Below are 14401 nucleotides of genomic sequence, written 5' to 3' on the forward strand. Positions count from 1 at the left end.
AACCTGTGCCCAAGGTGCCCTATCATGGGCTGTGTGCTCATTTTAATTAACATCCTCCTCCCCTTCAAGTAGGAGTTGGGAAAGGAGATACACAGGCCACGTAAACACCCTCTTTGGGATAGGAACTTGAGCTCAAAGAAAAAAGCTGGGTTGGGGATTTTTAAAGCCACTTCTATTTTCCCAGGACCATCCTAGAGTCCACTCATCTTGGGTGAAGCAACATCCCCGTTTCCCTCCTTGACGGTGATTCGGAGTTCATGGCTGACTCCAGAGTGCCCCAGGATTCCAGCCCACACCTTGGACTTGGCAGAAGCTAAGGACCCCTGCCCAGCTCTGCTCACATGGGATGGGTCCCAGGGTGCCAGGAATAGCGATTTCCTGAGCACTGATATTTCACTCCCAGAAAGCTGGGAATCACTGCAAAAAACTTCCTTTCCGTTCCTTTCTGGGTGGACTGTCACCCACTGGCAGTGGGATATCTGTCCTTTTTATGATCAAAATGATTCGTAGGTAAAAACTAAAATCTTATGCCTAGAAAAAAGACTGGATGGCAATGCCCTACAGGCTGGCAGCAGCGATCTTTCGGGTCATGATTTTACTACCTAACTGTGTTAGTCAGGGCTCTCAGAGAGACAGTACCAGTAGGAAATATGGAAGGGGATTTAATTAGAGGAAATTGGTTCACATGATCATAGAGGCAGAGAAATTTCAGGGTAGGCCAGCTGCAAGCTGGAGAACCAGAGAAGCTGGGAGTGAGGCTCTAAGGTCCAAGTCCAAAGCCTCATAACCAGGGAAGCCAACAGTGCAGCCTGCAGTCAGACCCAAAAGGCCCCTGAAGAACGCTGGTGCAAGTCCCAGAGTCCAAAAACCGAAGAACCTGGAGTCTGATGCCCCTTTAAAGGCAAAAAGAGGAAAAGTGTCCCACTCTGGAAGGGAGAGAGATCAGACATGGCCAATCTCCCTTCTGCCTGTTTGTCCCGGCCAGACTACCAGCCAATTGGATGGTGCCCACCACACTGAGGGTGCCTCCCTCTCTCAGCCGACCGACTCACGTGGCAATCTCCTCTGTAAATGGCATGCCCAGAAACAATGCTTGCCTAGGTGTCTAGGCATCCCTCAGTCCCGTCAGGCTGACACCTAAAATTAACCATCATAAGCCTACCCCTTGTCAGCCTGACACCCATGCATGTCTCCTTAAACCGTACTTAATCTCCAAATAAAGACAACTACAAGGTCATAATTCCACCTAACATGATACAGCTAAAGTACACCCCAAATTCACTAATCCCATCCCCAGAAGAGAAGGCAAAGTTCTTGAATGATGTTTACTCTTCTTGAGTGATGTTTACTCTTCTAATATTTCATAACTGAAATACTAGGATGTACAATTAACAATGCTTAAATGCTGATATAAAGTTGATTAATCTGGCTGGGCACAGTGGCTCACACCTGTGATCCTAGCACTTTTGGAGGCTGAGGTGGGCTGATCACTTGAGACCAGGAGTTCGAGACCAGCCTGGCCAACATAGTGAAGCCTGTCTCTACTGAAAAATACAAAAATTAGCCAGGCATGATGGTGCCTGCCTGTAGTCCTAGCTACTTCGGAGGCTGAGGCAGGAGACTTGCTTGAACCTGGAAAGCAGAGGTTGCAATGAGCCGAGATTGTGCCATTGCACTCCAGCCTGAGCAACAGAGTGAGACTCCGTCTCGAAAAAGATAAATAAATAAAAATAAAGTTGATAAATCTTATGTTACATGATGAAAGAATAAGGCAGAAGAAAAACAAAGATATTTGCTTAATATATGTATATATATGCACAAGGGATTGAGGGGTGCCCTGTATGTATAATAGTTTCTTAACCAAGTAGGGAGGAAATGCCCGTAGAACTATAATCCTCATTTCTTTAACAGGTACAGGTCACAGTTGATATTCATAACTACATTTTACCACCCACTGTGTATTCCCTTTGTTTTCAGCAAATACCTCAGCTGGTCATGTTTTCATTTTGCTTTTATAGAGACAGGGCCTCCCTGTGTTGCCCAGGCTGGTCTTGAATTCCTGGACTTAAGCAATCCTCCCACCTCAGCCTCCCAAAGTGCCGGGTTATAGGTGTCAGTCACTGTGCTCAGCCTGGTCATGGTTTTTTATAAGACAGGGTGACCCAAACTTTCATTTCTGAAGAGTCTGGGCCATTCACAGTTCTGCCTAGATTGGGTTATTGTAGTTTCCCATCCTCCTTAATCACAAGGCATGGTACTACTACCAGATACCCTATGGGATCTCCTGTATTCCAGACATATTTTCCCTTTTCTGTATTGTGGAGTAGTATCCAGCTCCCCCTTGGTAGTCCAGACCAGTCACCCTACCCAACACCATAACTCCCTTCTTAGCCTATAGACTCAGAGGCAGGAGCAGCCCAAAGGTCTGCCAGGGGGTGGTCTGAACTTTCAGTTCAATAGAATCACTATTGCATCTCCTGGTAGAAACATTCCTCCCTCTAGAACTAAGATCTCTAGGGCAGCAGAATGTAATGTCGTGGAACAGGAAGCAAAAAATTTGCTAGTGGGTCACTAGGGGTAATAGTGAGTGGAGCTACTCCTATGCTCATTCCTTGATTCCTGGACCCATGAATACAAGCTCTCAGAGAAACAGCACCATATTGGATGCTGGTTCAGAGCATAAACAGCTTTCTGGAGAACCTTGCCCCACCCCTGTAAAGTATTATTAACTAGCTGGCTGCAATTTCAAAAGACCATTCCACTGTTCCATCAAGGCAGCTGCTTCAGGATGGTAGAGAACATGGTAATATCAGTGAATTCTGTGAGCATTAGCCCACCGCCACACTTCTTTGGCTGTGAAGTGAGTTCCTTGGTCAGAAGCAATGATGCGTGGAATACCATGATGGTGGATAAACCATTCTGTAAGTCCAAGCATGGTAGTTTTGTCAGAAGCATTGTGTGCAGGGAAGGCAAATCCATATTCAGAGTCAGTGTCTATTCCAGTAAGGACAAAATGCTGCCTTTTCCATGATGGAAGTGGTCCAAGGTAATCAAAACTGCCACCAGGTAGTTAGCCAATCACTCCAAGGAATGGTGCCAAATTGGGTGCTCATTGCTGGGTTCTGCTGCTGGCAGATTGAGGACTCAGCAGTGACCACTGCAGCCAGGTCAGCCTTGGTGAGTGGAAGTCCATGTTGCTGAGTGCACGCATAAACTCCATCTCTGCCACCATGGCCACTTTGTTCATGAGCCCATTGGGCAACAATGGGGTGGCTGAGGAAAGAGACTGCCTGGTATTCATAGAACACGTCATCCTATTCATGTGATTATTAAAATCCTCCTATGCTGAGTCCACCCTTTGGTAAGTATTCACCTGGGACACAAACACCCCCATGTTTTTTGCCCATTCAGAGAGGTCTATTTACATAACTCATCCCCAAATTTCTTTGTTACCAATTTTCCAATCAGGTTTTCCAAGTTCCTGACTATTCCGTCAAACCATTGGCTACAATATATCAATATATAGTTACATATCTGGCCACTTCTCATTCCAAGCAAAGTGCACAGCCAGCTGCACTGCCCAAGGTTCTGGGAACTGAGAAGATCTCCCTTTACATTGTCCATCAGAAATGTCCTAGAAAGGGACTGTAGTGCTGCTACAAGCCACTGCTGAGTGAGACCATCCACTTCCAGGTGATGCTTGCATATTTTCTGTAAACCAGACCCTAATCTTCTCTTTTCTAGTCATCCGATCATAAGGTACTCCCCATGAGCCCAAAGGTGCAGGCTGGGAGAGAGAAGATAGATAGTGTAGCGGAAGTGGGGAGCATGGGCATCTGGTCTGCTTCTTCTCGTCCCTTTTACAAAGTGTCGTGTTGGTAATGTACTTGTGCCTTCAGGACCTGCTTTGATGTGGTCACATATATACCACTTCCATTTGATGAGGGAGAGCTGCTGTGCACGTCAAACTTTACGGCTTAATGGATCAGATAACACCTAATTCATGATGGGCAGCTCAAGTGTCATGAGAGCTTGGTGACCCACAGTCAAGAGTTCAGCATCTACTAAGGCCAAGTATCAGGCCAAGAGCAGTCTCTCAACAGGATAGTAGTTATCTGTGGATGAAGAAGGGCCTTGCTCCGAAATCCAAACAGCATCCCCTTCTGCCACTGACACCTTATGATCTGCTGGATCACAGGAACCAAGTGGCAGAGCAGCTTTAACAGCAGTCTGGACCTGTTGCCAAGCCTTCTCCTGTTTTGAGCCCCACTTAGAGCCGACAGCTTTTTGGGTCACTCAGTGAATGGGCCAGAGTAACACACCCAAATGAGAAATGTGTTGCCTCCAAAATCCAAATAGGCCCACAAGACGTCACACCTATATCTTGGTTGTAGAAAGGGCTAGATGCAACAACTTATCCTTCATCTTAGAAGGGGTATCTCAACAGGCCCTCATCACTGGATCCCTAGAAACTTCACTGAGGTAGAAGGTCCTTGATTTTTAGTTGAATTTATATTCTACCCACTGTCATACAAATGTCTTACCAATAAGTTCAGAATGGTCACTACTACTCACTATGTCCAATCAGCATAATATCACCAATGTAATGGACCAATGTGACACTTTTTAAAAGGGAAAGGCAGTCAAAATCCCTACAAACAAAATTATGACCTAGGGCTGGAGAACTTATGTATCCCTGAGGTGGGACAGTAAAAGTGTATTGCTGGCCTTGTCAGCTGAAAGCAAACTACGGTGGATCCTATGGACAGATATGGTGAAAAATGCATTTTCCAGGTCAATAGTTGCATACTAGGTATCAGGAGATGTGTTAATTTGCTCAAGCAATGAAGCTACATCTGGTACAGCAGCTGCAGTTGGAGTCACCATTTGGTTAAGCTTACAATAATCTACTGAGGGTCCATAACAAATGAAAAACAACTCACAACTTTGTTACATAAAAGTTGAACTAGACTGGTCCCATTAGGTTACAGGACTTTTAAGAGGTGTCTGGGTTATGAGAACTCTTCCCTTATATATAGATCAAAGCTGTTATCACAAGAGTGGCTCAGGTATGGCCGGAGTGGGTTCATCCTCTCTTAGAGAGAGAAAGCGCGCTCTCTCTCTGTCTCTGTGTGTGTGTGTCTTGTCTCTCTTTTACCCTCTCACCTTCCACCATATGATGACTCAGCAAGAAAGCCCTCACCAGATGCCGGCACCTTGATCTTGGCCTTCCCAGTCTCTAGAACGTGAGCTAATAAATTCTGTTCATTATAAATTACCAATCTCAGATGTTCTAGTATAGCAGCACAAACAGACTAAGATAGACACTTTTAATTTCCAAGCAGCACCCAGGAACCTGACAGCGGGGGGCCCCAAATTTCAGCTCACAAGATGATAGGGAGTAGGGTGAAAATTTCCAAACTTTCTTCCATATTTATATATTTTTATCAATGTTTAATAATGTCCATTGTAGGGGTGTGTTTTATAACAGAAATACTATATTAGTACAGTAAGTTGCATCTACACATCACTTATAAACATGTAATCAATACGTGCCATTTGTAAATAAATAAATGTACATCATCTGGGATATGCACCAGCACACTAGTTTGGAGGCAACTGATCTACCCGAGGAGGCATCCCGTAGGTTGAAGCAGAGCCTCATCTGTGCTCATATTCTGAGTCAGACCTTGGCAGACTTGCAGCTCTGGTGCCAGCAGGCAAAGCAAGCTGTGTGGGCACAAGTTAAGTTATTCCTCACAAGCACAGCAGCAGGTGTTCCAAAGAGAAAACTTGGAAGCCAAACTGACACATTCCAGTCCTCTCTGAGAGTGCCAGCCACATGAGGTGTCAGGGCACCTGGCTGAGCATTTCTGGAGAGAAATGAGAGAGTGCAGAGGAAGAGGATGTGGGTTATGCCAAGGAAAGCCTCGCACTAGATCAATGACAACAGCAGCAAATGTTGCTCTCATTTACTGAGCGCCTGCTTCTTGCCAGCATCTACGCCAAGGTTTAGAAACAAATTACTTTATTTAATCCTTGTGAGGTAGGTACTCTAGTCCCCATTTTATAGAGGAGGAAACTGAGGTTCCGAGAGGCAAAATGACTTGCGTAAGGACACACAAAGTGAAGGAGAAAGATTCTGGTTTTTAGAAATATCGGCTCTCCAAAAGTGCAGTGAGATCCCAATGGAAACACTAAGGATTTTTAAACATTGAATTCTGAGCAAGCCACACAATAGAGCTATGCGCTAATGATGATACTTTCACCTCTTTGTGGAGCACTTATTCTGTACAACGCTCTGCTGAACCTTCTACAGATGCCTCCTTTAACTCTCGAGGGACCCTGAGAGACCCTGAGAGGTGAAGGGAGAGGAAAGGAGGCTGACTCACACAGGCTTCCTGGTGCTTCCTCAGCAGTGGGGCCTCTGATGCTGTCAGGGTCAGACCCATGGGATGGGGACCTTGGTGAACTGAAGCTCAAAGAGCCTGGCTGAAGGAGGTGCTCTTTCTCAGCCCCATGCAATTGTTGCCCCATGGAAATGAGGGCTAAGTTTTGTTGGATCTTCAGATTTTCCAATAGAAGACAGAAATCTGAACTTGTGCCTAGAATCTCCTGGTTTTATACTTAAACAAATTTTTTAGGATTTAAAACACTGCAGACCAAACAAATGGCATCCATGGCCCAGGAGACCTCTGCATTCAAGTATTCTTACCTTCTGGTACGTATTTACTCTGAGGGGTGTGAGATGCTTTATCTCCTATAACAGGCTGGAATGTGAGTTTTGTTACTATCCCATTTTACAGAGGAGGAAACTGAGTCTGAGAGAACTGCACACCCAAGGCCACAGCCTAGCTCAGAGACAAGACTGAGAGCTAAAATTTCTCCTGGTTCAGATGCAAGGCTAGGAGCTAAAATGTCTCTTGGTTCTTTGATGGGGGCTGGCCTAGGGCTGCTTTGCTTTCAGCTGTCATTTTGAGCTGTCTCCAGCAGTGTGAAGAGGAGGGAGGAGAAAAAGATGAAAGGAGAGGACTGGAGTCCATCTAGTCTGTCCCAGCTCCTGCCAGCCTCCATCTGACCCTAGGAGAACACTCCTGGACCCAAGCTCCGGCCAAAGAGCCTCTCTCCCACGCAGGCCGGGAGGTTGCTTTCTAGGAGCTCAGGATGCAAAGGTGGACACTGTGGGCTGCAGCCTTCCTGACCCTCCACTGGGCACAGGCCTTTCCACAAACAGACATCAGTATCAGCCCAGGTAAGTGCAAGGACCAGGGCTGGAAGCAGGCAGAAAGGCGTACACTCTCAGGAACTTGTTCCATCAGTGAGGCCTGGCAGCTTCTGTTGGGGGGTTGGGGTGCCCTGACCCGAGTCTCCTGATATCTTTCCCCCTACTAGCTTTGTCATGGACACTCTTCTAGGCCCAGACACAAAAAGTACTGGGCTTAAATCCCAGTTTTGCAGTTTACAAGCTGCGTGACATAGAGCAAGTTTCTTAATCTCTCTGAGCCTCAGCTTCTTCTAGAAGGTTGGGTCACAATGGCACTCTCTTTGGGCTACTGTGCCAGGCAGATAAGATAACATGGGGAAAGTGCTTTGCACGGTTTCTGACACAACAGGAAGGTCTGACCATGGTAGTTTTGGGAGGGATTTGGCAACCAGGCCCCTACCCCACCTTGGCTGTGACAGCCTTCCTAGGGAGCTTTCAGAGCCGCTGCTGTGTCACCAGAGTTTAGGTGTACAGGGAGGGATACTTGTCCCTCTAATGACCTCCCTGCAGATACCCTCTAATTGCCTCTGCAGATACCCAGCAATACCCAGCCCTGTGGGGTTTATGGAGCATCCCCAGGGATGAGAACCTGTCAGCCTTGGGCATATGGCCCCCCAGTGTCCCATATGGAGGATGAGGGTCTTCACATGAGCTCAATTACTTCTACTTTGCAATAGAAGGGCTGGGGGTGCTGATTCTGGGGGATCCCCATTTGGATGAGAAGAGTTCTGAATCCTGTAATTTAGTGGCTGAGGGTCTTGATTGTTCCCTCTACCAGGTTCTTTCCAGGCATCGTTTAAAAAACATAACATTAGCAATATCAATAACAACAACTAAGACATAACCCTAGCTATGTGCCAGGCCCAGCTCTCAGCACTTTTCAGATGTGGATTTATTTAATCCTCATAATAACGTTCATATATGGATTTATTTATCATCACAATGGCAGAGATACCATTTTTCAATCCCCGTTCAAATAAAACTAGTAATGAAATACCTGGATGGAGATTCTCATAAGGCCAAATTATTGGGCTGTGATAGTGTTAGGGTAAATTTAAACAGTGGGGTGATAATGTTGCCGGATAAAATACCAGTAAATAAATACCAATAAATTCTTTTTTAGTGTAAGCATCCCCCAAATGTTACATGGGACATACTTTTACCAAAAATTATCTGTTGTTTACCTGAAACCAAATTATCAAATTTAACTAGGTATCCTTTTTTTTTTTTTTTCTAGCATCCCTAGTGGTAACATTAAGGGGTAGTCTTAGTTCATTTGGGCAACGGGTTTCAGTTCCGTCCTAAACTCTCTGAGTATACTAGTCAGCTCAGGTTGCCAGAGCAATCTATCACAGACTGGGAAGCTTAAGCAACAAACGTTTATTTCTCACAGTTCTGGAGGCTGGGAAGTCCGAGGTCAGGATGCCAGCAGATTTTGTACCTAGTGAGGACTCTTCCTGGCTTGCAGATGGCCGCCTTCTCACTGTACCCTTACATGGCAGAGAAAAAGAAAGCTCTGGTCTCTTCCTTTTATAAGGGCACTAATCCCATAATGAGGATGGGAATTCCATTCAAATCTAATCACTAGTGGGAGTAACCAGGGGTGTTTTCTTTCACTAGCTTGTGCCCATGGGACCTCTCTGAGACTCAAGTTTCCTCACCTCTCAGAGCCCCAAGTAGGGATAACAAGGGTCCCTATCAAGGATTTTGGAGATCTTCAATGAGCTCATGCAGCTGAAATGCCTAGCACATAATAAGCACTTGAAAAATGAGTTATTACCACGACCATGTTTGTCATTGTGGTTGTTGCCGTTATGCCAGAATTGGCCAGGAGACAGTTTTCTGTTCTGATAAAAGACTTAAACATTGAAAGGAACTTCTTTAGATATCTCCCCAAGCCTCACTCCTACTCTATAGATAAGGGAACTGAGATTGTGTCAATCCCAGCTACCTGGGAGAGCTCAGAGTTTGGAATTGGAAGGATGGATTTTAGAAATCCACTCAGCCCAACCTTTCCATATTACGGCTATGGAAACTGAGCCTACAGAGGCCAGTTGAGCCAGCCATGGTCATCACTGTCCAAGTGGTAGTTCTACTGCTCCTCAGGCTCCCAGACCTGCAGAAAGACCAGTTTCAGCCTATGCAGACAGATTCTTCAGAGGAAAGTGATTTCAACACAGAGAGAATATGTGTGAGTTTATGAGTGCCTGTGAGCAGGAGCATGCATGTTGATGTGTTGTAGGAAGGATTTAAGGGTCTCTGTGGGCCTCTGCAGACCATGAGAATACATGTACCTCCAAGGCCCTCCTTATTGAGAATGGGCTTGGTTTTTCCTCTTCTTCTGGGTACCCCCAGCCTTTAGTGCAAGGCATAAGAGGGCACAAGTCATGGGTCATTCATCCCACTACTCCAGACCTTTCATCACTCACCCCCTGCATATGCAAATATATGCAAATAGCACAACTCCCCCTCCCCCTATGTTTTGGAAGAAAAAAAAAATACTCTTCAGACATCTTTTAGAGACTTGGGAGGATTTAGCCAGACTAAATCCTTTTTCCAAAACCCCTTCTCTAAATCTGCCTTTGATCTCATTGTTTAAGTGGATTAATGAATGTGAAGTCCTCAGAACAGTGTCTGGCACCCAGTAAGAGCTATGTAAATATTTATTCTTCTTCTTCAACCATCAAAAAGTTTACTTTCCCTGACCTGACACCAAAAACTCTCTGTAGCAAAGGAAATTTATAGCAAAGTATTCTGCAGCTCAGGACCTGCTTCTGCAGGGCTCCAGGAGGGTAGATGGGGAATGAGTCAAGTTCTGTAGCCTCTTCCTCACCCATCCAAGGGCCTCGCATTGCACTCTCAGCTCTGTGAAGGTTCTGGGACCCAGACTGTTTCTACTGTAATAATATCTAATACTTGCTAGAATGCCTACCTATGAGCTGGAACTGGCTTTTCTGTGAAGAAGGCACTATGATCATGACAACTGTACTGATGAGAAAACTGAGACCCCAAGAGCTGAGTGTCCCACCAGGACCATCTGACTCCAGAATCCAAGCTCTGAAGCTGGAGCACAGAGATCGAGTCAACAGTGTTCTTACCTCCTAGAGCAGCCCAGATCCCAAAGTGTCCCTTGGACATTCTGTCCAGTTTCCACTCCTCCTCTATGGTCACAGAGCAAGCACTCTGTACATGCTTCTAGAATACTTAGCATGCGATGACTCTGCCAGTGTGTGAGTTCCTCCTTCCAGACTGTGAGCAACCTAAATGCACAGACCTCAAGTCAAATAGGCACCCAGGAAACATCAACTTATTTGCTTGATTGTTAAATTTGATGTTTAATATGCTTATTTCACAAATGAGAAAACTAAGACCAGAAAGAAGATGTCTTCTTGAGGCGCTAGTCTGTTCAGGAATTTCTAAATCTGTCAGACTCGAGTCTCAGTCAAGTCTCAATTATGGCTCTGCCACCTTGGAGCCAAGATAGTAAGTGATTTACCTTCTCTGAGCCTTAGTCTTCTCATCTACAAAATGGGGAAGATGCCAATTCCCTCCTAGGCTGATCTCAAGGAGTCACGTACTAAACACCCAATGAATGACTGCTATTATTAGTAATGTAAAAAATTATGTAATGCTTTTTCCTCTGTATTATGTGGCCTCAAGAGTGGCTCACAGAAGGGACAGCGAAGCTTAGACAGGAGAGCACTAGGGCCACCAGTTCCACTTCCCAGAGCCAGGGATCACTGTGAAGGAAGCCACAGAACCCACAGGACAGCAGGAGGGGAGTGAAGGTGACCGATTCCTCAGGACGCAGCAGCCACCTTCCTGGAGTCTGTGAGACACTTTCTTCCCCACCGCCCCGACCCCCGCCAGGAGTGCCTGGGGCCCAGTATGGGGACCGGGTGAACAAATGTGGCCCCTACGCCTCCCCACCTCCCCTGCTGGCTGAGTCCCAAGGCTGATCTGGGCAGGAGGCAGCAGGGTAGTGCATTCGTGGGCGGCTGGATTGGGGCCAGGGGAGCCAGCAGCCAGATTGAGTAGGAAGGTGACAATTTATTCCTTTAAAAAGAGTGGGGGTGGGGGAGCCCTGAATTCCACTGATGTGGTTTTTTTTTTCCCCCTAACAAGCTCAGAGTTCCCAAAGGCTTTGACTCTCACCCCAGCTGGGGGACCTTGGGGGCCTCTGGTGCTGCTAATTGAAGGAAAAGACCATGTGGTTTGGCTTCCTGGTTTCCAGAGCAACAGCCCCTTTGTGTGTCCCCTCCCCTCTGCCTCTCTCCCTCCACTCCCCCTCCCTCATGCCATTCTCATCTCTTCCCTCCTCTCCCTCTCAAATCCCCAGCCGTGCTAAACTATTTCTAATTCTCCAGTGCTCCATTCTCTCTCACACTCCCAGACCTCCGCACATGCAGTGCCCTACCCCTGGAACGATCTTTCTCTGACTCTCGTTCATCCTCTAGGTCTCAGTTGAGACAGCGCCTCTTCTAGGAAGCCTCCCAAATCTCCAGATCTGGGTTATGTTCCACTTTTAGGTGTTCCTGTGGCAACACCCTCTTTTCCCCCATCCAGGAAGGGAACTCATGGTGCCTTGTCATAATCATCTGTGGGCTCCTTGAAGATGGGGACAGGTCAGCCACCAATTCAACTAGGGAGAGAAAGGGGCAAAGAAGCAGTTTCCAAAATAATCGAGAGGGCTGCTCCCTGAAGTTTTGCTGGCATGACACACATCCACAAATTATATTAATTGCATCTTCATTTTTGCACTTCTTTTTCTTTCTTTCTTTTTTGCTTATTTTAGAGACAAGGTGTTGCTCTGTTGCCTACTGCCTGAGACCAAGTAGGTGCTCAAATAGTACTTGTTGAATGAATAAAGGAATGAATAAAGGGACAGACCATCAAGACTGGAGCAAAAGAAAATGGGCTTAAATGCAGTAGGAATCTCTAGGTTTGGGGCTAGACAGGCTGGCTTCAAATCCCAGCTGGGAGCTGGGAGATCTTGGGCAAGTTAGTCAACCTCTCTGAGCTTTGGCTTCTTCATCTGTGAAGTGGGGGTGATCGTGGCACCCACCTGGTAGGAAGTGTGAAGATTGAATGCATTTTTCTGCATTAAGCATTTAACACAATGCCTGGCACACAGAGAATGCTGAGTCAGAGTTGGCGCTGGTTGTTGTGTTGCCATGGTTAACTGACTGTCAAACTACAAAGCTGCAGAAATCCTTTGACAAGAGACAGATTAGCAAAGGCTGGTTTGGGGTCAGGCTGATGAAAGGTCTTCTATTCCCAATTCCTTAAACCCAAGAGGTAAAGGAGGAGGGGGAAATACCGTGCAGGTTGGAGTTAATGATCATCCCGTTGCAAGCCAGTGCTCTTTTCCACCTCCCAGGTCCTCTCAATTAAAGGCCTTTGCCTGCTCTGTTGGAAAGGGGAGTAATTGAGCAGTGACCTGTCACAGCCCCATTTTCTGGTATGTTTCACCTCTGGCATCCATAACCACCATTTACTCAGTGGAGAAAACATAAAAGGACCAGAATGGGGAGGTGGGGTATAAATGGCTCAAGGAGCTTGTTTTCATCTCTGGAAGGAGCAGACAGGGTTGAGGGCAGGGGTTCTTTTTGAAATATCCACAGTCTTTGGGACTAAGGACCCTTCCCCCTCTCACCCCACTCAGCCCCTTTCATTTAATTAAGTATTAATTCCTCTTTGCCAGGCCATATTTAGTGAGAGAACGAATGAATGAGTAATTCTACAGGCTCCATCTTTCAGCCTGGCACACTGTAGACCAGGGCTTCCCAGTTTTTCACATGCACAAGAATCACCTGGGGTTCTTGTTAAAATACAGACTCTAATTTGGAAGGCCTGGGGTGGGGCCCTGGAGTCTGAACGTCCTAGGGGATGCTGAGGTTGGCTTTTGCAGCAATCATTGTTTTAAACAATCTGTAAAACCAGGATCCGGCAACTTCTGATTTCAGGGCTTGGTTAGAAAGCTCCAGAAATGCCATCCCAGCATCAGGACTCCTGGTTTCAAAGGCAGAGGCAGTGCACACAGCCTTCTCACCGTTTTCCTGAGAGGTTGCACTGAAGAGTGATGTTTGATTCCCTACCTGTATTTGTGCCTTCGAGCCTAGTCATTGTGCACCTACTATGTGCCAAGGCACCAGGGGGAGAGGAATGAACACAATAGACGCTGATGAGGATAGGGGAGGAACGTGTGAATGTTGAGATGCAAGGGGCTCTAAGAGCCCTTATCAGAGGCTCCTATCTCATCTAGCTTGAAGAAGTCACTGTGCAGTAGAGTCAAAGGACAAAAAGAATTGGCTGAAGTCAGGCCAAGGGAAGCATCTGCAAAGGTCTGGACACGCCTTTGAGAAATGGCAAACGTGTGGGCAAACGTGGAGTACAGAGTAAGGAGGATGTGAGTGACGGAGAATAAGCTAATGGCAAGCAGTTCCCAAGGGAGTTCCAAAGCAGTTCCAAAGGGAACACCTGGAGGGTTTTAGGGAAATGAGGACACGCTGTTCAAAGGAGGAAGGATGCCTCTGGACCTGGGCGGTGAGACAAAGCTGGAAGAACAGCTAAGAGGCATTGAGAAGGTATTCATGGGAAAAGGTCGAGAAGAATGTGGAAGGGGAAGAAAGAACGAACTGAATTAGAGATGTGTTTACGCGTTGGAATAGACACGACTCGAAAATTGATTGATTGTTAAGGAGGAGAAAAAAAGATGATTTTTGGCAAATTATCCAGCAATGCTAGGAAATTCTGAGCAATTCCAGCCAATTATTGTCAATTTTGTCTAATCTCAGCCAATCCTAGATAGAGTAGTTTTTGTCAAATAAAACGTGCAGGTAGAGTAAATGTAACAGATATTCTAAGTTGGATCTGAGAACAGAAAAGGTAAACACTGAGTAACGTCCAGAGTTTAGGTAATCATGTTGTACCCGTGTTCATTTCTTGGTCTTTTAAAACGTTAACATCAGAGGAAACTGAGTGAAAGGCATACAGGAACTCTCCACACACAATCTTTGGAACTCTTTTAATTTAAATTTTTTTTTTTTTTTTTTTTTTTTTTTTGAGACAGGCTCTTGCTCTGTCACCCAGGCTAGAGTACAGTGGTGTGATCTCGGCTCACTGCAACCTCTGCTT

The 14401-nt window shown here is 46.1% G+C and overlaps 1 protein-coding gene across 2 annotated transcripts in view; it reads left to right on the forward strand.

The window, feature by feature from the left end:
- The first annotated feature begins 7058 nt into the window (after nucleotides 1–7058).
- CLEC19A (C-type lectin domain containing 19A) overlaps nucleotides 7059–14401 on the forward strand; it is a 41276-nt gene continuing 33933 nt past the window's right edge. For both annotated transcript variants that reach the window (XM_037740542.1, XM_037740541.1), the window contains exon 1: nucleotides 7059–7252. In XM_037740542.1, the coding sequence (XP_037596470.1) occupies nucleotides 7165–7252 (88 nt within the window). In that variant the 5' untranslated portion in view covers nucleotides 7059–7164. The remainder of the gene's footprint in view (nucleotides 7253–14401) is intronic.

The sequence above is a fragment of the Cebus imitator genome, unplaced genomic scaffold (genome assembly GCF_001604975.1).
Source record: "Cebus imitator isolate Cc_AM_T3 unplaced genomic scaffold, Cebus_imitator-1.0 Scaffold85, whole genome shotgun sequence".
Lineage (NCBI taxonomy): Eukaryota > Metazoa > Chordata > Mammalia > Primates > Cebidae > Cebus > Cebus imitator.